Source organism: Danio aesculapii, chromosome 1 (assembly GCF_903798145.1).
Source record: "Danio aesculapii chromosome 1, fDanAes4.1, whole genome shotgun sequence".
Lineage (NCBI taxonomy): Eukaryota > Metazoa > Chordata > Actinopteri > Cypriniformes > Danionidae > Danio > Danio aesculapii.
Genome location: NC_079435.1, coordinates 27,011,536 through 27,034,248, shown reverse-complemented (window position 1 = coordinate 27,034,248; position 22,713 = coordinate 27,011,536). Strand labels below are relative to the sequence as shown.

At 37.1% G+C, this 22,713-nt stretch overlaps 2 protein-coding genes across 2 annotated transcripts; one reads left to right on the top strand and one right to left on the bottom strand.

Moving 5' to 3' along the window:
• Positions 1-819: 819 nt before the first annotated feature.
• Positions 820-3,263, bottom strand: cldng (claudin g). The gene is made up of 2 exons (XM_056458200.1): positions 3,150-3,263; positions 820-1,571 (listed from the first exon to the last, which is right to left on the bottom strand). Exon 2 carries the CDS (start codon positions 1,567-1,569, stop codon positions 940-942), a length of 630 nt encoding a protein of 209 aa, XP_056314175.1. The 5' UTR covers positions 1,570-1,571; positions 3,150-3,263; the 3' UTR covers positions 820-939.
• Positions 3,264-3,820: 557 nt separating this feature from the next.
• On the top strand, positions 3,821-19,914 carry znf654 (zinc finger protein 654). Its single transcript, XM_056458188.1, has 9 exons — positions 3,821-3,959; positions 4,794-4,939; positions 9,209-9,290; positions 9,461-9,596; positions 9,701-9,903; positions 11,312-11,448; positions 11,537-11,678; positions 11,815-15,676; positions 18,786-19,914. Exons 1-9 carry the CDS (start codon positions 3,834-3,836, stop codon positions 18,794-18,796), a joined length of 4,845 nt encoding a protein of 1,614 aa, XP_056314163.1. The 5' UTR covers positions 3,821-3,833; the 3' UTR covers positions 18,797-19,914.
• The last annotated feature ends 2,799 nt before the right edge of the window (positions 19,915-22,713 follow it).

Below are 22,713 nucleotides of genomic sequence, written 5' to 3'. Positions count from 1 at the left end.
AATGCCCACCAGGCACAGGACATCAGATTGACATTGTACCCCAACGCCATGGGGAAGTTGCATTTTGTTTGGAAATGAAAAATCGGGTTGACATCAAAACTTCAGTGACCAATGTCCAACCTAAAAAAATCAGCATTATCTAATAAAAGGTTACAGCATGACTTCGTGTGGACATATTCCCTATTAGGTCTATCAAATGTTGGATTTTGGTTGCCGTACCTGACATAAATATTAGTATTTGAGTTCAGTATGACATTGGCTTAAGATGTTGACTTGACGCTGGATTTTGGTCACTTTCCAACACAACATCATCTGACGTCATTATTGGATATGAATTTTTCACCAGACACCACGACCTAAATCTAAACTAACATTTTATAACATTGTGAACCTGCTGGGCAATAACTTAATGCACTACGAAATGTTACGTTTACACATCCACAAATTGTATGTAAATGCCTCAGTTCTCTCACAGCGCAATACTCACTACTCAAGTACTTTTGAAAGATCTACTTTTTGCTCTAATTGTACTACATTTTCAGGAAAGTAATGGTACTTTTAAAGTATTATTTTTCAGTACTCTTTCAATCACGATGACATTTGACAATGACCAAACGCATTCGATCCTTTAATTTTGTATTATTTGAAGACAAGCTTAAACGTTCAGGCAGTGTCACATTTTTGAAAGTGTACATTTCTGGTAGAATATCCCAGAATTATTTTATTAGCTCAACATACTTCAGCAGCAGATTTCCCTCCTTGGTTTGCGAAGGGTACATATACAAACGGGTGTAAAAATTAAGTCATGAAGCACTGCCCTCTGTTGGTTAAAACATTTTATTAGCTCAATTGATCACTTCATCCCTGCTTTAGGGGATCAGACAGACATTTAAATAGATAAAAACTTAAATCCAGTTTCTTCAAACAGACATCCTGCAGTCACACATACTCGGAGCGCTCTCTTCCATTTTGAGAAGCTGGTGTATACCGACCCCTGCTGGATGTTCTTCCTTTTGGGCAAGAGCTGCAGAGGAGACCTCCACCAATCACCAGGAGCACTGCTGCCCCCCAGCAGATGAAGATGGCAGCTCCAAACTCCCTCTTCTGTGCTTCAGCTACTAGAGGATTGTAAAAGTCTCTGACGATCGTATTGGCAGTCCAGCTAGGTGGCACCAAAGCCAAGACCCCTGCAATTATGAAGGCAACGCCTCCCGTTGTAGCAACTCGAGCTTTCGCCAAGTTATCCGCCAAGCAGTTAGTACATTTACCACCTGCAAAACTTGCAAACATGGCAATTAAACCAATAAGAGCAGCAATGACAAGGATAGCACGAGATGCCTGTAGATCTTGGGCAAGAGCCAGCATGGAGTCATACACTTTACACTGCATTTGGCCTGTACTCTGCACCACACAGCTCATCCACAGCCCTTCCCACATCGTCTGGGCAGTCACGATGTTGTTTCCAATGAAGGCCGTCACACGCCATAGAGGAATTGCACATGATATAATTATGCCCAGCCAGCCAAGAATGCCTAGTGTTGTTCCAAGGAGCTGCAAGCCAGTAGACATGTCTGCAAAGAGTGAAAAGCCAATGAACAGAAGGAAAGAAACTGGAGAGGGTAAAGGGGAAGAGAAAAAAATTAAAAAAAAAAAAAAAAAAAAGGGCAACAAACTTCATGACAATGGAGTTCTCAACTTAAGGGACAAGTGCAGTAATTGGGTTGAAAGTGGAGTCAACTCCAAACAAACATTTGTTGCCTTAATTTTAAAAAGTAGTCAATTTTTGTTCCCCAGTTTGTTTCTCCCCAGTGATCTAGCTTGATTAAGAATGTAAACACTTGATTAGGTGGCTTTGGGTTGAAGCTAAATTCTGCAGGGCTGTGGCCAAGGAGTTCCCTCACACAGAGTTTAGAAACTTAGCGAAGTCAGCAAGCACATTTTCGGCAAAGTCCACTGATTTGAAATAATTTGGGAGCACATGTTCTCATTTTCTTGCCTGTTAAGTGGCTAACAGTTAGCGTTCCTAAATTGCCTTCTAAAAGAGCAGACTGCAAGAGATCAGCTTTGGCACACTCCACTTATTTTGCAAACAATGTTATGAAACGCAGTCTGAAATAACCAAATTTCAGTGTCTATTTATACTACTACTCAAAAGATATTATTAAAAAAAAAAAAAAAAAAAAAAAAAAAAAAAAAAAAAAAAAAAAAAAAAAAAAAGCATACTAAATGCAAGGGGATTTGGTTTGATTTTTTTTTGTGAGCATTTAGATTTACTACACTATAGACTGGGTGTCCAAAATTCTTCTTGGATGGCTAAGTTTTGCAACACTTCCTTGGTTTCAAAAGGAGCCTGAAGGATTTTATTTGAAGCCAAACAGGACCGTACTCAATTCTGGACAACCCTGATGTAGATATTAAGACAGAGTGGGCAGCAAAGCTACAGAATTTCACACATTTAAACGAGGCTGTGGGGAACAGACTAGGGCTTTTACAATGCATGCACTGGTGGTTGACTACATGCAGTTTTTGGAGAGAGAGGGAGAAAAAAAAAAAAAAAAAAAAAAAAAAAGGCTTTAAAACACAGTTATGAGAGTCTGAACTGAAGTCTTTTGGAAGGGAGTTTGAGAAAGTGCATAAAGCTTTGGATATTGAAATTCAGTCCTAGAGACTATAAATCTAGAGATTAAAGGCTAAATAATAATAATCCCTAATATTGAAAAAAAAAAAAAAAAAAAAAAAAACCTAAACAGCATAAACCAGCCTATGATGGTTGGCTGGTTTTAGCTGGTCAACCAGGCTGGTTTCCAGCCTGGTCAGAGGTGGTTAGGCTAGGAGATCACCAGCTAAAACCAGCTATGTCCAGCTTAAACCAAGCTGGTATTAGCTTGCCATTTTCAGTCTGGAAATGAGCAAAACCCCTCTAAAAATCAGGCTGGTCTACCAGCTAAAACCAGCTTAGACTTAAGTTGGGTTTTTTCAGCAGGGAAATATTTATTTTTTAGTCTAAAACCCATTAACATATCTGAATCTTCTTAGCTTTCTGTTTGTGTTGAGGGGGACAATCATATAGTGCTTTTTTTTATATAGGCTAACGTTAAAATAACTTTAACCATCGTTTGTCAACCTTAGAATTGTCCATTAAGACTTACCTGTGTACTACAGATGAGCTTGCAATTAATTTCCCTCAAAGTAAACAAAGCACTAAAACCAAAGACACATTAAAACAAAATTATATGCAAAATAAAAAAATAAATTCCTTAAGGAACTAGTCACACTGACAAACACTTTCGTGCGAGCCTTTAAATACTTTTTGCTTCACTAGCGTGTAGCTTCTCTCCTCCTTTAAAATGAATCTATATCGGTGATTGGCTGGTCATAAATTGCATTAATCGCTGGTTTGTTCTCATTGGTTGCTGATTATTACCAGGTTACATGTTATATTCAACAACACCCAGTTTGAATAGTTTATGCTTTTACAGAATATTTAAAAGAGCTAGTGGTATCAAGACTAAAAGATGGAAATACGAATGTTTGGAAAACTTTGTTAATTTAGCGGACCATTAAAGTGAATTGACGACTTGTTTGTTGTGGGCGTGTTCATTACGAGACAGAAAATATTGCCGTTGCTGTCTAACCAATCAACTGTTCAGGGTGAGGCTACGTTTGGACGAAAATTTGACTGGTGGAGTCCTCGTCCAATCACAAAAGAAACCCTTCACGCTCAGTTCACAACTGACGGGGTATTCCACCAATCAGGGTGTTCTAATGGGCGGCCCTTACCCTTACGGTAACATTCGTGGTCTCTGTTGTACGCGCTGGTTTAGACAAGCAGTATGGCGGAAGAAGAGAGTGAATTGGAGTTAGACAGGTTTAAGAAAGAACTGGAGACTTTGTTGAAGAGTAGTGCAAGCGACGAACGTGGGCTCCAGAGTAAGACGTACTGTGAACGGTTTTGTGAGGTAAGATGACAGGCTGGACGAAGGCGTTTGCACGCTCTTTATGAAAAGCAAACAGATATGTGCTAACCAGTGTTAGCAGCATGTCAGCAGATTCCCCTCCCCCAGTATACAGACACCGTTAAGCCCAAATATTGTCGTATTTTTACCTTCATTTCTACATGTGTCTTCAGAAAAATGTAGAAGTTCATCTCAGTAGGGTGATGGTTCATCTCTGATCACTATTTCTGAAGCGGGGGTTGTCAGTTTGTTAAAATTAGCATTATTAGCCTGCTAAATGGCTAACGGTTAGCATTCCTAAGTTGCATTCCAAAACAAGCAGGCTGCGAAAGATCAGCTCCTGCACACTTAATCAAGAATTTATTTACCAGCGAGCTTATGAATTAGAAAAAACACAAACTCAGTCTGGGAAATCAGTATTTAGGATGGTGGAGTGTTAATTCATACAATTACTCGATGCTGTCACTGTTAGCAGTTGTTAAAATCACATTAGCTAGTGTCTGCAGAGGCTGGTTTTAAATCGCCTGATTTGTATTTAAAAGTTGCTAAGCAGCTTTTCACTTCCGTTGGAATGGTTGGCAGTTAAGTCAATCTATCTCCTATTCTCGAAATATAAACTTTCCATGCCTGTTAACCGAAGTTTAATGGATGTTTTCTAACTTCTATCACCAAGTCGTGTCGTTAAATGCTAATGATTTACGTGATCATAAACAAACGCCATAACATCCCTTGACAGTAATGCGTTGTGTTTTTAAGAGCACATAGTGACAGGAATATCTTCATTAACTGTTCTTTTTCTTTATTATTTCCCTTCTCGTTCTCTTTTTCCCCATTTAGTTGGTGGTGGAGCATACTGGACGATGGCAAGTGCCTCTTCCCCAGCTCCAGGTGTTGCGGAGTGCCCTGTGCTCTTTTGTCCAGGGTGTAGCATCATTCCCTCCTGAGTGTGAGCATGTTCGATATACGCTGAGTAGTCTGGCCCTGTGAGTATGCGCTTCTGCTTTTGCTTCTCAATCTTATTTGAAGTTGCTGAAAGCTTGACTCAGTTGGTACATTTGTCATCATTTTCCTACATGTGTGTTGTTCTAAACCTTGAAATGAGAATTAAAAGTAGGTATTTTGAAGAATGGTGATAACCGAATAGGCGTGCATTTCCCAAACAATAATGCAACTTGATACAGAACTGCCGAAGTTTAATGCATTGTGGGAAAAACTAACTATCTAGTTATGTCTGTGTGAACCACATTGTTTGAGATATCACCCAGGTGGTGGATCGATAAATTTTGCTAATTAAAAGTTTGGGATCAAAATATTGCCTGGTTATTGCTGTAAATGAAAGGCCCGCTTTGCGTTTTTTATTGTTTGTAATTTAGATTTATTTGTGTGGGTTGCTTTGTCACACTGTGGTTGTGCCACACATGCAAACTCTTGAAAACAGCACTATAAGATTCACTTATTAGTCTATATCTCACAGGATGAAATGTTTTTTTTCTGACCACAAGGCAAGAACTGTAGTTAAAACAACACAATTTTGTGACACTGTGTTTACATGGACATTAGTAATCTAATTATTTGCCTTAATCAGAATAAGACAATAATATGATTAGTGTAAACATGAGTTGTTTTTTGAATGTTCCTTTTATGTTCTTGTTTTGCATGTTATAGTAGAGTTCGATTAATGTCATTACGTTACCATTTGACGCTAGTTTTCTCTGTGTTTTATGCAGCAAAAGTTTGTGTTCATCATGGTTTTGTTTATAATTTTTCGACAAGTTCAACTGCAGTTAATTTTTCACACTATATGTGGAAACAGATGATGACGAAACAAATTCTTAATCAATAGGTCACCTCTTCCATTTCACCAACTTTTCATTCATGCCCCTGCGACAAAGTCAAGGCACTTCATAATGTTCATTTCTTTCAGAATTCTCTGCATAGTAATCACATCCCGCTCGCACCAAAAATGTTCTCTCTTGCTTGTAGCCATTCTCCTTTGTTTGTCGTCAAACACCTGACAACTGCCATGTGTGCATCCTGTCACAAAATGCAGTGAAAAGTACTACAAAACGGTTAAAGTTTGATGATTTGTTGATGATGGTTTTGATTTTTGTACTGCGCCTCAATAATGCGACTAAAATAGGAATACTCAACGTCTAATTTGATTTCTGTTTAGTTTCTGTTTGATTTCCTTTAGTCGGATTTATCAAACATTGCTGTTTACATGGTGGGCTCTTAATCAGGGTATTGTCTTAAGCTTATTAAAATCAGAGTATTGGTGTTCATGTAAACATACTTGCTGTGAATGTTCATTGGAATAATGGATATGGGATAATGGGTTCTTATTTGATTATTTTGTATTTTATATTTAACCTTATAAATATAGTAAACATAATAAGACTTTAAATGAACAACCAATTTCACTGCATGTCACATTTCATGATTTTATGTGTACAGATTATTATAATAATTTCTCAAGTAACATATTTTTACAGACATAAAATACATCTTACTTGATATACAAGTAAAAGTAAAATAAGTATTAAATATGAAAATAAACAGATAAAACTAAAACATATAAACAATTACAATTCTTGAATAAATATCGAAAAGTGATCACTTTCTGTTGAAAATGGAGCATCTTTTGCAGCCTAACACGTGATGCACGAGTTGGACACGTCCACTTATTTACATTTTGTGACAGGCATGGAATAAAAGCATTTTACGGTACACACTTCATTCCGCTGTAACTATATATGCCTTCATACCACACAGCCTTAATTGCATTAATGCATTGCAATTAATGCATTAATTGTAGGCGATCTGTGTTGTCTTTTATATCAAAGCAGTGCTCGCAAAATTTTTAAATCCCTGGCACGCTGCAGATTTTGGTAGCCAAATAGAAAAGACATTATTAACTAAATAAAACAATAATAAAGCAAAATAAGTTTACTATATAAAACAAAAAAGTTTAATAAATTAACTTTTGACTAAAATGCCATTTGGTTTTATTCATATTTTAGTCTTCATTGCAGATTTAGTCTAGTTTTAGTCAACTAAAAGTCCCATTCATTTTTTTCACATTGTATTTTTCTTATTTAAGAGTTATCTGCATATTTCATGTGTTTTGTAGCACTGGAGCGATGGTCAGAGTACTGTATGACAGACCAATAAACCTCAACTGTTAAACTTTGTATATTCTTTTTTGCATATGTTGACATTTCTCCAACTTTTAAGCATGCTCATGTTGCATTTTGAAACTACATAAGAACATCAGTGAACTATGAGATGCCCATATGCTTTTTCTAATCTCAAACACATGTTTATGTAGTATTTTTAAATTGCATAATAACATCAGTGCATTGTACAAAAGGCTTTTTCTATGAACATATTGAAATGTGTAGTACTTTTAAATTGCAAAACAATAACATCAGGCACTTAAGTGCACACAACAAGTTTTATGTTTGAATTGTTTTGCTAACAGAATTAACACCCACTGTAAAAAATGCTGGGTTCCAATTGATTTGTGTTGGGACAACATGAAAGAATTAGGCAAACTTTTTCTTTTTTTTTAACAAATATAAGTTGATTGAACCTAAAACAATTAAGTTGTCCCAACTAAATCTCAAGAATTGTGTTTCAGCTGATTTTAAATAAGTAGTTTGAACAATTTGAGTGCTGGTAGACTCAAGAAACAGCAATATGTAATGATCCACAGATAGAAGACAGCCCACTCCTCTGACAGGTAAATAAATGGCATTCTAATTAATTGCAAGAAGGAAAATTTCGAACTCTCCTTGCATGGTGAAACTGAATAAATGTTTAAACATTTATGTGTTTTATGCATGCATGTATGTAATTTTTAGTGTAGCTGGACTTTCATATGAAGCATATACCATATAATTTTGTCATTAATTTGCAATGGTTGGTAACTAAAAAAATCTAGTAGCCAAATGACTGCTGAAGGAAAAAAAATCCTGGTTATGGTGCTCCACAATGCAAAGAATAAATAAATCTAACCTGATGCAACATGCACAAGTCTAAATGTAATGCCCCAAATGTACACTTTTATTCATCAGATATTTTGTTGTAATTACAATAGCTTTAATAGATTTTTATAATAGATTATTTTTATTATTACAGTTTTATTTATTACAACTTGTATTTATAGGGCATTTTTGCTGTTCTTGATGTCAGGCCCCCATTCATTTTTAGCCCTGGTATAGACTTAAACAATGACATTTCTTAAGATATCCTTTGGGTTCCACACAACATGTACATTCTTACGGGTTTGTTATGGTTTGAGGGTGGGCAAATAATTATAAAGTTTTTGGGTGAACTTAACGTTAGGCTTTACATGTAACAAAGGTCTTCACATGTAATTGTCGGCAAATAATTAAGTGTAAAGTGTATTTAATGATATATAAATATGTGGTCAATGTTAAACATTAAGGCAGGATGTGACAATCTCATATATGTCATCTCGTATCGTGATATCATTATCAGGACATGAGATGAGTTTATTGTGATATGAGATTGTCATATCATCCAGTACTTTTTAATAGTACTTATAGTAGAATACTAGTGTAGTATTTTTTTTCTGTAAATTCAGGCAATTAATAGTTTATTTACAATGACCACATTGAAAGGACTATTTATTATTTAAAGTATATAGTTGCAAATATACTCATTTATATTATTTAGGGGAAATATTTGTTTAAGAATGTAAAAAATAGAAAATAAATATTGATGAAATGTAAAGCACTTTTCAACACTGAATGTTGACCAGCCTCACACAAAAATATTGCTGGATAAAAATGCAGAATGTAAAAATTATACTTTCAAGATTCCAACTTTCTCATAATGCTGTTGTCTGCATCTCATTAATGGTGTGTAAAATTGCACTTATAAATTATGACCATGTATTTTGCGACACCACTAAAATATATATATATATATATATATATATATATGTATGTATATATATATATACACACATACATACAGTTGTCATGAGCCCGTAATCCTGTCTGCACTCCTGGAACACTGTCAGGTCATTTTATCTTTTATTCCAATTTACTGCCATTTTACAGAATGTAAAAAAATACACTTTATCAGCCAGAAGAAAAAAACAGAAATAACTAATGAAAATCTCTCCATCCTAATCTAAAACATACTGTTGAGGTCTAAATAAACTTTGTTTATTTTGTTTATTCAACAATCTCTTTTTCTGTTGTGTGTTTGTTTGTTTGCAGGAGTATATTTGAACTGCTGTTGTTCTTTGGAAAAGATGAATTCATCGAGCATCCTTTAAAAGACATTCTAGACTCATTCCAGGTAACTACATCCATTATTGTTACGGGGAAAAAATAGAGATCTGTTTACTGGACTGTCAGTGTTTAAAGTTTTCACTCGATATACAGTATATGATTTAATTAAATAAATAAAATAAACAACATAAATGATGACAATATTCCTTCTAACCTTCCTTTTTATTTTTTATTTAGGTCTGCTATGCGAGCCTGGTAAGCCACCAAAATGTTTACCTTCTGCAGGTTAGACATATCATTAAAGATGGAGGACCTTGGGCAAGTCCTGTACTTGAGGCCATTCTCAAGGATTCAGAGTTACCCCAAGAAGCTGGTCAGTCATGCTTTTGTTAAACTGTGATCAAGTAAGCTTTGCATTGAATTTCCTACACTGTTAATGTGCTTGATTACAACCATCTCATTTTCTCATGTTTACAGTGGACAAATATCTAAGCTCTGAAGTATCCATTTTCTTTGAGCTGCGGTTGCGTTACCTAGTGGCATGTGAAAGGCTTCCTGAGGCGTTGGCACTGACAAGGAGATGCATCCAGCATTCTGTTGTTGGAAGGGACCTGTATTTCAAGCAAGCCTACCTCATCTGTCTTTGGAAAGCGGCTCTTCATCAGTGCTTGAACAAGGAGGTAAGTGAGAAATTATTTAGCTGATAAGTTACAAATCACTTGATCTTAAACAGATTTAATGTCTATTTTGTCTGTAATTGATGCTTGCATTCATGCAGAGCACCAAAACATTCCCCATTCCTTATGCTTTATATGAGTTTTTGTTAAATATTATATTTTCCATTTTTTTTTTTACTTGCTCCCTCTGGATGACGTTATCTTCCCGCAGTATACCCTATATATAATACAAGATAACTTAATTCATAACTAGCAAGGCATAGATATGGTTTAAATAACAGACTTATGCCCAATACCATTTCTATTTTTGTAATAGATAAATAATGTGGCAATAAGCTCGTAACTGTACTGTGCATTTAGATCCTGGCCATATTCATCTAAACAAACAAAAATGGCATTAACATTATACCAGATACTGTAAAAAGGTCATTCCCAGCCACTAGACTTTTCTGACTGGGTATTCGAGTGTCATCGAGTGACAGAATGTTGCGGGACTGCTATACAGGAGTTCATATTATAGATTATCGGTATTGAAATTTAGTGGTTTGTATTTTATTGTTTTTTGTTTTTTTTAAGCATGATGGTAAATGACTTCCGTGTGCAGCCATGATGCTGTTGTAGATGGTGTATTATGGGAAATTTTGTTACCCCTTGGTTTCGAGTGTAGTCCTGAAAAATCTTCATTTGGAGGGGTATTTAGCCTTTCTTCTTAGCCCTACGCCTTCAAGCTAAAGAGAATTGGGACACTCCTACCCCTTCATGTGAGCGTGCAAAATGAGGGTTTGAGGTAAGGAAAAGGGCTGAGAGGTAGAATTGGGATTGGGCCTTATTGGTTTCAATGATTTGTAATGGCAGCAATCTTGGGAGTCATTGCACATGGACAGTCAGTCTAGTTGTATGTGACTTACTTCTTTCAGTCAAATTCAGTTATCTTGACCTATGCCAGCTCTACAATTGCAGTCCACTGACTGCACTCGCCAGAGGTTGCACAAAAATGTTTATAAAATTTTTATGTGTGTGTATATATTTCTTATAAAAGGGAATGGATGCACTAAGGGCAATCTTTATTCAACCCCACAAGCCATGTGAGCCACTTGTTATTATGGATGATTATGGATGGACTTATTAGACTTCTTTTGGACAGCTGGTGGAAAAGAAATCTGATTACAGTCAGCATTTTCAATTGACAAAACATGGTATTAATAAATACCCCAGTGCAACTAAACCAGATGCTGATGGTGCCACCATCTGTGGAATAAAATGTCAGTGGTACCACTACTTCGCAGGTGTTCATCTCGAGGCCATTTTTAGTAGACTATGTGTAGGAATATAGTGCTGGTTGATGTTTTAAATCATCATAGATGTATATGAAACATGTTGGAATATGTCTGATTTTTTTTCATCTGTAAAGATGGCAGACATTGATGGGAAGGATGCTGTTGAGATACTCTGCATGATGGAGAATGAGGAGAAAGATGAGACTGTTTTGATGCTGAGTAAAAGCTTCCTATCTCAAAAGCTCCAGATAGGAGACATGTACTACCTTTGGTGAGTCTCACAAGGTCTTTGAACATTTACTAAGGAAGTTGCATTCAGTACATGTACTCTCTTTATATTGATTTTTTTTTTCCTTTAGGGATTTGGTCTTCATATGGAGCAGACTCTACATGAGGCTGAACATCTCTAAGCAGGGCTTTCTAGAGGAATGCAAAGTAATGATTCTTTCAGCCACCAACATAAAAGCAATTTTCCCATTCATGAAGGTGGTTTTGGCAGAGGTACGATTTTTATTACAAGCAAGCCATGTGTATAGTATGACAACATTTATGGTATGACCGTGTTTATGCAATTGTCATTTTATAATTTATATTGAACTATTTAAAATAATTTTTCTCCCTTTCATTTTTTTTACAGTTTGGAAAAGATGGCCGGGAGTTTTGTGTGGAGCTGTGTGCTCGAGCCTTGCAGACTGGCCTTCAAAATGATCCAGTCACTAAGATGCTCCTCTACAAAACTATTGCATACTTGCTCCCTAATGATCTTGAGGTCTGTAGGGCTTGTGCACTGCTCATTTTCTTTCTAGAGAGAACTGTTGAATCGTACAAGAATGTGTTCCTCTTGTATACCCACCCTGATCAACAGTACCATGTAGACACTGGTCTTGTGAGTAACAGTGTGCGTTTTGAGGTTCTCCAGATCCTTAAAAAAGACCTGTATTTTGACCCTGAGTTCTGGAGTATTCTCAACATTGAGACAAACTGTTTGAAGCTTATGAGTGATAAGGTTGGCAAAGCAGCCTTATGTGAAATCATGCAAAAGGACAAGTGGATGCCGAGCTACTGTGTAAAAGGATGTTGTCAGTGTCATTCAAACGACACAGACAGGACTGTCAGTAGAGCAGAAAATCTTACCAGTCATATTGACCAAGAAACAACATCAATGAAAATGTGGGTTAAATTATCTACAGAAGATGCATCCTCCAAAACTCCAAGCAAAAAGCGAGGAAGAAAGCCAGGGACACGGCTTGTAAAAAATTCAGATGCCTGTCCAGTTCGACGTTCATTTAGGCAATTGGATTTGGAAAAGGATCATGGGAGGAAACTTAATAGCAGGCATCAGAGACGTTCTCGGCAGGCAGAGATGAACACACTGAAACGAAAAGGAAGAAAGCCACAATGGCTTTTAGACCAGTTAGCTGGCCATTCAGAGAACAGTGAACCACGTCTAGTCAAGAAGCCCGGAAGGAAACCAAAGGAGTCACATATTTTGAAGGAGATTTTAGTTGAGCCACCAGTCAGTGAAATCACAGTGGTATTTTCCTACCCTGATAATGAAGTTGACATCGCTCCTAATGTTCAGGCCACACAGGTTTCTGCAGAGTCTCCTCACATGACAGAAAATAGTACTGACAAAACCTCATCTCTAGAGAATTTAAGATGGCCTCACAGTGCTCTGTCTCTTCTCGAGTTACTGTCTGCAGAATCTCCTCCATGTAGCAAAAAAGACTTAAGGGTGAAGGATGAGTTTGTGTTCCGAGAGCAGGGCCCTTCTATGGTTCGAAAATTCCACACATATTCAAGACCTGTTGAATTAGAAAAAATATCATTCAACAGTTTACCCAGAGAGCAAGATGCTAAGCTGAACCATAATGAATCCAAAGAAGAAAGCGTGGCTACTGAGCAACTGTGTGAACCTGCAGAGAGCCCTGAAGTTGTCGAACATGTTAAACAGTCTGTCGAAATTAAGTCTACACCAATCCCAGCTGTAACTGCGGAACCAACGACTTCTGTTGAAGCCTTTCAAGAGCCAGTTAAAGAATCTATAGAAGATCCAAAAGTTAGTGGGTTCTCAAGCCCTCAAGATACAGACATGCAATTTCCATTATATGGTCCTTACAGTCCTATTAGTCCTCCAGAAAGCACTAATGTTGACATTGAACCTGAAGTGTCAATTCTCACCACATCTGACACTATTTCTGCAGAAGGGACAAGTCTCACTACAACTGCCACAATATCTCTGTCTGATGGTACACCAGAAAACATGACCAGTCATCCGGAGGATGCTCCTCCAGTTCTCACTGAAGTGGCAATGCTCACTGGTGATACAGTGGCTAACACTTATGCTTCATCTGAAATTGTGCCTGAGAGTACAGACATGTCAGTGGTATCACCAAGAACCAAGGAGACAACGGAAATGAATGCTGCTGTTGATGATCCTGTTGCCAACCGTATCCCCCAAAGTGACACAAGTTGCCAGCTTTTAGTCAACTGCAGCTTTTGCAATAAAGAAATTAAATTCCTACACATTCTACGGCATGCACTGTGGCATCATCGGATCGAAAAAAAATGCATGTTTTGTCACAAACGCTACGCTCATGGGCGCAGCCCATCAGTCCATTTTAAAGTCCACATTCAGCAGCTGAAACAGTCAAATGGACTTTTAAATAAAAACATTCCTAAGAAAGCAGCTGAGACCAGCTCGCAGCGTGTTCAAAAGAAACGGGTTAAACGTATCAGTCCTGCCATTCGGAATAAGTTTAGAAACATTAAAATGAGGTTAAACTGTACTTTGAACATCGCAGATATGCACAAGGATGGGCAAAGTTCAGATCAAGTAAGACTGCGGACAAGGTTAGTTAAAAATTCAGATCCTGGAAAGACAATGAAAGAACCAAAGGAGAAGGTTTGTAAGATGAAGAAAAGGCATTTAAAGAGGGTTTTAGTTAAGAGACCTCAATCTAGAGATGAGAACAAAAAGCTTTTCAGAATGAGACTAGAATGGAAAAGAGCGAAGACTATACAAGCACCAACTCCAAAGGACAACCACTTGGAGAGCAAGGGGAACTCCGCTCCTAGGGTAAATGGAGTGATCAGAAAGAAAAGGAAAGTTAAGAGTGTGCCTGAGACAAATCTCTCAGATGAAAAAGCTCAGACATCAGTACCCTGTGAAAGCATAGAAAAATCTGAGAATGTAGAATGCGCAGAAAGTCGAGGAGGCACAGAAATTCAAAGACACAAAGAAAGTCAGAAGGACATTGTTAAATCTCAATCTGAAAATGCGGGTGTCACAAAAGACAAGATCAAATCAAAATCAAAAAGAACAATTGAAATGCTGAAAACTGTGCTGGAAAAGAAGATTGCTCCTGAAGAGCAAAAAGAAGATGGAGAAGCTGTAAAAAGAAGGAAAGTAAGCAGTTCAGAAGGCAGTTCTGAAAATCAGCAACCCAAAGACAGTAATACAGTACAGAAGGAAGTAAATGCAGTAGAGAATAAAAATGGCACTCAGAAAAAGTCAAAACCGCCTTCCACACCATTCCAGGGAAAAAGAACTGGAGCATCCACACAAGTCAAATGCCCTGTGGAGATTTGCACATTTAGTGCAAAGTCAATACTTGTCCTTTCACATGTGCTCTCTCACCATCTTAGTGACAAAAAGGCGCTTGTGTTCTTTTATGACTTTGGAAAGGAAAAATGTCTTTACTGTTGCAGGAAGATATGTAACCCTCAGCATTTTTTTGATCATGTGATAAGCCACAGAGGCGAATTGAAGTTTCCGTGCTACCATTATGGCTGCAAGCAGAGGTTCCGAACACGCATGGAGCTTGGTGAACACATGTTAGTCCATCTTCCATTGAAAGCAATGTGCTGCTTTCCGGGCTGCTCTATGCAGCTTCAGAGTATGATGCTCCTGTATAAGCATGAAAAAATGCATTATGAAGAAAATACAAATTTGGAAACAAAGTCAATCCCGTGTAAAGAATCTGAACCATTAGTTCATGCAAGACTAGTAGATGGTATGGAGGCAGCAGCAAAGTCTTCAGTCAGTCAGCTCACTACAACCAATTTGAAAGGCTCTTCATCTGGAAAACAAGATGATGATGAAAAACCTTTAGTCCTCAATAAAGGTTCTGTAAACTACAGTAGCAAGAACCACAGCCTTGTTAATGGGCATGATGAGACTGATAAAGTTGTTCCTCTGAAACCTTCAGATCCAGTCAGTAAAGTGCAGGAAGCACCGGCTTCAGGAAAACACGCAAATAAACAATTCATTCGACCTCTTCCCTCGTCTTATCTTGATGAGTCTTACACTAGCATGCCAAAACGCTGGAAGGAACCCCAGGTGGGCTTAAAGTTGCCAGGCACTGTGTCAATTCCAGAGAAACCGCCTACCAGGCAGCGTTGCTCTCGATGTTTTCAGTCATTTGACAGTGAGGAAGAGCTGCAAACACACAAGGACAAATGCACATCGCTCTTTGGTTTCGATTCAGATGATGAAAGTAAGTATCATTTTATTCTTGATATATTTAAAAGGGTTGGTTCACCCCAAAAAAGGAAATTCTGTTAATTATTTATTCAATCATCTCCATCGTCCTCCATAGACCGCAGCAGTCCTGATATGTTCAAAGTCCAGAAAAAGAGCCCAAAATATTGTCAACTTTCAAATGAAGCTTCAAGAAAACTGTTAAAATTACTTTGCGTTCTTCCTCGTCAGGTCGTCAGTGTGCACGCTTATTACAGGCACTGCAGTGCATTATATTGCCTGTAGTAAACACAGTCTCTGATCTGATATGTAAGACATTAGTGAACAATTGTTTTTTAACGCACAAAAGCATTTACATATTTTCATGCGAATATAGTGGAACCACTAAAGTCGCATGAAATATTTTGACTGATTTTGGTTCCTTTTCTGGACTTCAAACTAGGGCTGCATGATTAACCGAAAAAAGATTGCGATCTTGATTCGACCCGACACACAATCTTAGTTCAGCCTTTCTATGAATCAGCCAGTCATATTTTCAAGGTCAGGAGCATAAAGGCAATCGCACAAGTCCTCACATTGTTTTAAATACGTTGCTCAGGTGTTAAAAGTGCCACATACTGTATTTTAAAAGGTATAATAATTGACCCAAAAATGTCATTTCTGTCTTAATGATGTATTCGCAGCTGCAAAATCACACGTGAGCTGACGCAGTGTTTGTTTACTATTCAATTCAATTAATGTTTATTTCTATAGCACTTTTACAATGTTGATCAAAGCAGCTTAACATAGAAGTTTAGTAAATTTGAACTGTGTCAGTCCAGTTTTCAAAGTTTAAGTTCAGTTTAGTTTAGTTCAGTTCAGTGTGGTTTATTTTTCACTGCTGAAAGTCCAAACACTGAAAAACAAATCCATCGATTCGCAGCTCCACAAGTCCCGAACCATGCAAGCCAGTGGCGAGAGGATGTGCGCATGCCTGCCAATGATATCTACCTTAGTGAACAAAACCTGCATAAACTGTGAATAACAGCTAATAATGTTGTAAATAATGTTCAGTTTGTTGCTCAGAGTGATTGTTTGAGAGCAGCGCGGGAAGTTTGATTTGCATGTATGTTTTTTTTTTCCTCAGAGTGACGGTGATCATGATGTAAGCACACTCAGCAGTAAAAGTGAAATCGAAAGCACACACCTCATTTAAATGATCATATCACAATTTAGAGTTATGATTATGACAAACATTTGATATGTTTTTTTTAATAGCGAACCCAGAGTGTTGTGTATCAGAATAAATGATTACTGAGTCAGTATAAATACTCAAACCTATATAATGTTAAATATAATACAAAATGGAATCTGATAATGACAAATGTTTTATTTTACCAGTGAAAAAATGTGTCTAATAATGTTGTCAATGACAGATTGCAAGCATATGTCTCAAACATAATAATTAAACTTTAGAATTATGAATTATGTCATCACTTTACTGTGAATTAGCAACCGGGACAAATTAAAAGTCTGTTCATTTAAAGTCCACCATTCTATACAAAATTTAGCATTGTAACCAACATTAGACCTACGCATAGGCCTAATATTATTATTGTTTTACCATATGTTTGAGAAAGAACAAAAATAATAGACCAATTACCATGTTTGTAAACATTCAGGATGCGCGCGCAGGGAGGTGGCAGAAAGAAACCGGGAGCGCTAGCATTTACAGCGAGGGAGTGACATCCGATGCCGTACAGAGTTTGTTGTTGTCTTAGAAATAAGATATATTGATTACACATTATATATATTATTTACATAATGCTTTCAGCATATTATAACAGCTCGTCACCCAGTCATTAAGCACAGTGATTCGGCAAAATTAACGTTAAAATGAGCGGCGTTCATCTGACAGGTCCATTTTCAATAGCACCCTCCCACCCTCCTCAAATATACAATCTCATTGAAGCTCCAAGTGATTTTACAAGAGAGAAGTTAAAGGTCTACAAGTCTTTGGATGCCAACAATGTTGTTCTGTGTGGTCATGTGCAAGAAATAATGTTCCATGATTACCAGATTCAACAGTATGTAGTGTAACGTTATACAAGGCCTAGGTAATTAATCACCAACAAGAAAAACGACTGCATTCTGACAGCGATCTACACCTGTACGGCAGGGTATGTGAACTTGCACATAACGGTAACGTTGGTTTTATATTTGCACATTCAGACTTTCTCCTTAATAATATAATTTCATAAAAATATTATTTGCCAACTCTAAATAGCGAAATCATATTAGTAGCCAATGACTATCAAAGTACAACATTGTTTACAGTCAAATAAACAGTGTTAATGTTGTTTTCAAGTCACACTTGCAGGTTATTTCAGACCAAATATTCAAAGTGCCGTGGTAAACAATATAGGGAGTGTGTCACAAGTTGTCACTGAATGAATGTGTGAATATAAAACCAAGTTTACCTTAATAACTTAAACTTTCACGTTTCATTTTGAGCATTCAGGGTCCGCAGTTTAATTAACCATATGGAACTGTTTTTGCTGAAATCATTTCTGCAATCAAAAACGAGTAATGTGTATGATTCAGCATAGCGTGAGCTTACCTGATATAACATGAGAACTGCCGATTCCAGCATTTATGATAAGGTCGTCACTTCATTCAGCTCCCTTTTAGCCAAAGTCGTCTGCAGTTAGCACTAAAGCAGTGTGGTGTACGGTAAAAGTTAAGTTTTGTATTTCGAATTTGGCATCCTACCTCACAACACGACATCTTTACTATTGCAGCCTGTGTTTTTTTTTGCAACCGGGGACCCGGGTGACGTCATGTGTGACGTAGGTTGGTAATTGGTCTATAGCCTACTCATAATAACCTTTATTTTACATCTACAGAATCGTGAGGAAATCATGACCTTAATTTTAAGCAAATAAGAAAATAAATAAAAAATAAAAAAATCATGATTCTCATTTTAGCTAGCTCTATTTCAAACTTTAAATTTTGTTCTGAAGATGAATGAAGGTCTCGGGGCATTTGAGTTATTAATGAGAGAATGTTCTATTTTGGGGTGAATTAAACCACTTAAGATTATTTTAATGTCGTGTTTGTTAAATATTTTGCGATTGTCTTCATAGGTGCCTCCTGAATTTGGAGAAGCAGCCTTTTCTACTGAGAAAACTGCTCAACGCTGCTGTAGGCAATCACCGTTCTTACATGTGTGCTTAACATCTTTATCAGCATCTTGAAATAGAACTATATGGGAAATGACTCGTCCCTGTGTGTAGTCTTGTGTGACCTATCTGCTGCTTTTTTTACAGCAGGTCTATTGGTAAATCTCATGTTTTTGTTTTTTTAAACAAATCATTAGTCTTTTTGAGACTTAGGATTACAATATTTTTGTTACGTAATTGTCTGCTTTTTCAGAAAAAAAAAGAATATGTTTGTCTTTCTGTAAAAGGCACAACAGATGCTTTTTGGCTCTGTTGATGCTTCCTGTCATTGTTTTGTCATTTCTGCTTGTCTTTTCAATTACTGGGTATGAGAGGCTACCAAATGAACCTAACACTACAAATAATGAGTAAAAACCTGCTCTACAAGGAAAAGCGCAAATGTTGTGATGGTTAGTAAAGGTTTAAATTATTGACAGTGGGTCAGGTGTCTACCAGTATTACATGCTGCTTTTTGAGCATGGATGGAAACTTGCAGGACACTCAAAGTATTGCAAGCACACTATGTATGTTATTTTATTTTATTTTTTTAATCCAAACTTGGTATGTGAACCTTTGTAAATGTTACTGATTGCATCTTTTACAAATGTTATAAACTTCAAGACACTTGGGAAAAGTTAAAGACGCCAAGTCTTTAAATGAAGGACTGTGACTTCTTTTCAGAAAATTTAAAGAACTGTTGGCCCGTAACAGCAGGCTGGTGCTGCTTGGAAGGTCAAGTCTTTAAGACTGAAGTTTCTCCTGTAACGGAGGAGTGTATATGTGCCACACAGCCTCATTGAACACTGTCATGACATATTTGAAATGTCTTCTCTGGAACTCAAGATACTCGAGAGGAGGACTAATGTCTCAGACAGAGGCATGTATAAAGCTGTTCCACAGATGAGCAGCAGCAGTCTTATTTATTCAGTTTTTGTTTTATATCTTCTGTAAATGTTTGAAGAGATTGAATAGTATATGATTGGATTGGGTGACTGGGTTTATATATCGAGAGCTTTTTTGGTCCTAATTAATAAACACATTTGAAAGGTGTCGAGTTTGCTTGTTTATTGTAGTGTCATTTAATTTTACATTGTAAAAAAATCTTTATTGCCAAATCACTTGAAAATCAATTATTATTCAATTAGCCAGGGTTATTTGGGTTTGGTTTTCCCATAAGCATGTATGTATATAGTGTTGTTTTATAAACAAATTTCAGAAGGAGCATGCGTGTTTCAGCAATTCTAATACATCATTGATAATCATTCTATTATCCTATCAGCATTAGACCAAACCCCTATAAATACCAAAAGTTGGCCTACCTGTATTTTCTCATGACTTGAGCATCGCTCCACACTGACACCTCACATTTTAAACATTATCTCCCAAGGGGGGGGGGGGGGGGGGGGGGGGGGGGGGGGGGGGGACACTTCTCGAACCCCAACGTCTCTTTCTTTCCTGATAAGCGGAATAACACGAGTTGGGGTGTCTTTCCCGAGCTCAGAGCCCTCTCCCTAGACAGGACGCCAAATACGCTTTATTCTTTAAACATCTGTAAGTGTGAACTCAGAAATTATGGTCAGATGTTCACAGAGTTTGCATTTGTTTATAACTTTGAAAAGTGACACACATTTTTATACCTACTGCACATGGCATGCTTGAAAATACATTTTCAGAGACGTTAAGATGGATTAACAGTTATTAACTTAATTTTTAAGAAAGTTGAAAATATAAACCAAAATAAATTTGACTGTAGACCTTGATGCACATCACGATGCTTAATACCATTTAGGAGAGGGTTTTAGAGACATAATTATGTGAGCACAATGTTCTTCTTAAGGAAATCAACCCATGTGCTCCTTAATTTACCCACTACTGACCTTTTATGAGGATGCATTGTCTCAGTTGCAATGGCGCATGACTGCCAACACATCAAGTGTTTGCCTTATTATTTTATCAAGAATAGTTAAAGACCTAAGGAATACTTTATGCAGGAGCATTGTGTAGGCTATTCTACAAATATAATTTCACATATATCTTTGATGTCAATAGCCAATCACAGCACAAGAATTGGATAAATGTGCTTTTGGACAGACATACCCTGTCTGGCTCTCAGTTCACTATACGGAAAGATACAATAACAGATCAACAAAGTAGCTGAGTTTCCACTGCATCTAGTGAAACATTAACAGGATAAAAGACTGGATCTCAGTCCAGTACAGAGACACAGACAGTTCAATCATTCTCAATAGCCTGCAAGGGAGATAAAATGAAACTCATTCATTCATTTTTCTTCGGATTAGTCCCTTTATTCATCAGGGGTCGCCACAGTGGAATCAACTGCTAACTTATCCAGCATATGTTTTACACAGCAGATGCCCTTCCAGCTGCAACCCAGTACTGGGAAACACACATACACATTCATTCACACACATACACTACGGCCAATTAAGTTTATTCAATTCACCTTTAGCGCATGTTTTTGGAATGTGGAAGAAACCAGAGCACCCCATGGAAACCCACGTGGAGAACATGCAAACTCCACACAGAAATGCCAACTGACCCAGCTGGGACCTGAACCAGCAATGTTCTTCTTGCTGTGAAGCGACAGTGCTAACCACTGAGCCACCATGTCATCTCTGTAATGATGATAACTACCAATGAAACTATGTATCACAAGTTTTCGTCAAGAAAGATGAAAAATGAAACAGCCCATCTGAGTCTCAGAGAACTAGTGGCCAGACTAACTTTTAAGTCTGGCCAAGAATTTTTAATGCATGTAGTTGGTGAACATATTTCAGCTGCTGGCTGTAAGATGAGCAGGTTAACGGCTACTGTACTCCAGGTTAGTTGTAACAACAAAACTCTTAGTTAGTAACATAAATAAAATGTTACCACCAACACCAAGCAAACTGAAAATGATATTTATATTTATATGATTTAATTTCGTTATTTCTATAGCTCTTGAAATAGACGAACCTCAAAGCCAAAGTAGATTGTGTTCAGTGTTCTCCTGTTTGGAACTAAACTGCATTTTCTGTTTGTGCTGCAAAGAAAACATTAATGCCATTTAACATGCTGGCTTAAAAGATCTCAAAGATATAGAGAGACAAGGGTGTAGAATTAGCATGGCCGGGGGGACATGTCCCCACCAATATCCACAGATTATGAAAATGTGACAGAAAAGTGTCAGTCACTTGAAGTCAAGTTCGCTACAAGTCCACCGTAATAGTAACCATGGATGTGCAATTAATAAAAATTTGTTTTGAATTTGGCCTCCATGACGATTACAAAAAAAAACAACAATCGAGATAAAATGGTTATTGTGTCATATAACTCCTCTTTTCCAGAAGTCTGCATTCATTCCTTCTCTAAGTAAAATTATGTAAATTTACATTTGCACCATAAAGACATGCTTGATTTAATGCTGTTTTGATTACTAATTGTATTTAATTTATTTATTTATTAATTTTTTTTTTTTGTGCAAAATAGAACATGTGTTCTGTTTGCACGCTCAGAGAAGGAAAAGAACATGGACATGGACATGCAAAGTCATCTTTCAGCTTAAAGTGCATAAATGGCAATATTATACTTGCAAAAATGTGTTCAGATGCGGTGGTAAGTGATTATGCACAAAGCCCTCAGTAAACGGAGGTCTTTATTAAACAATTTTTTTGTTAGACATTCCTTTAACTTTACATTTTAAATGTGAAGTTACATTAAAAATGTACAATAGGGGGGAGGGGGGTTGGGTGGTGTCAAATTAGGTCCCCACCAATATCTAAGGCAAATCTACACCCTTGTAAAGAGAAATGTAAAAAATGTTACGACTATTCTCAGTCTCATATGACATCAA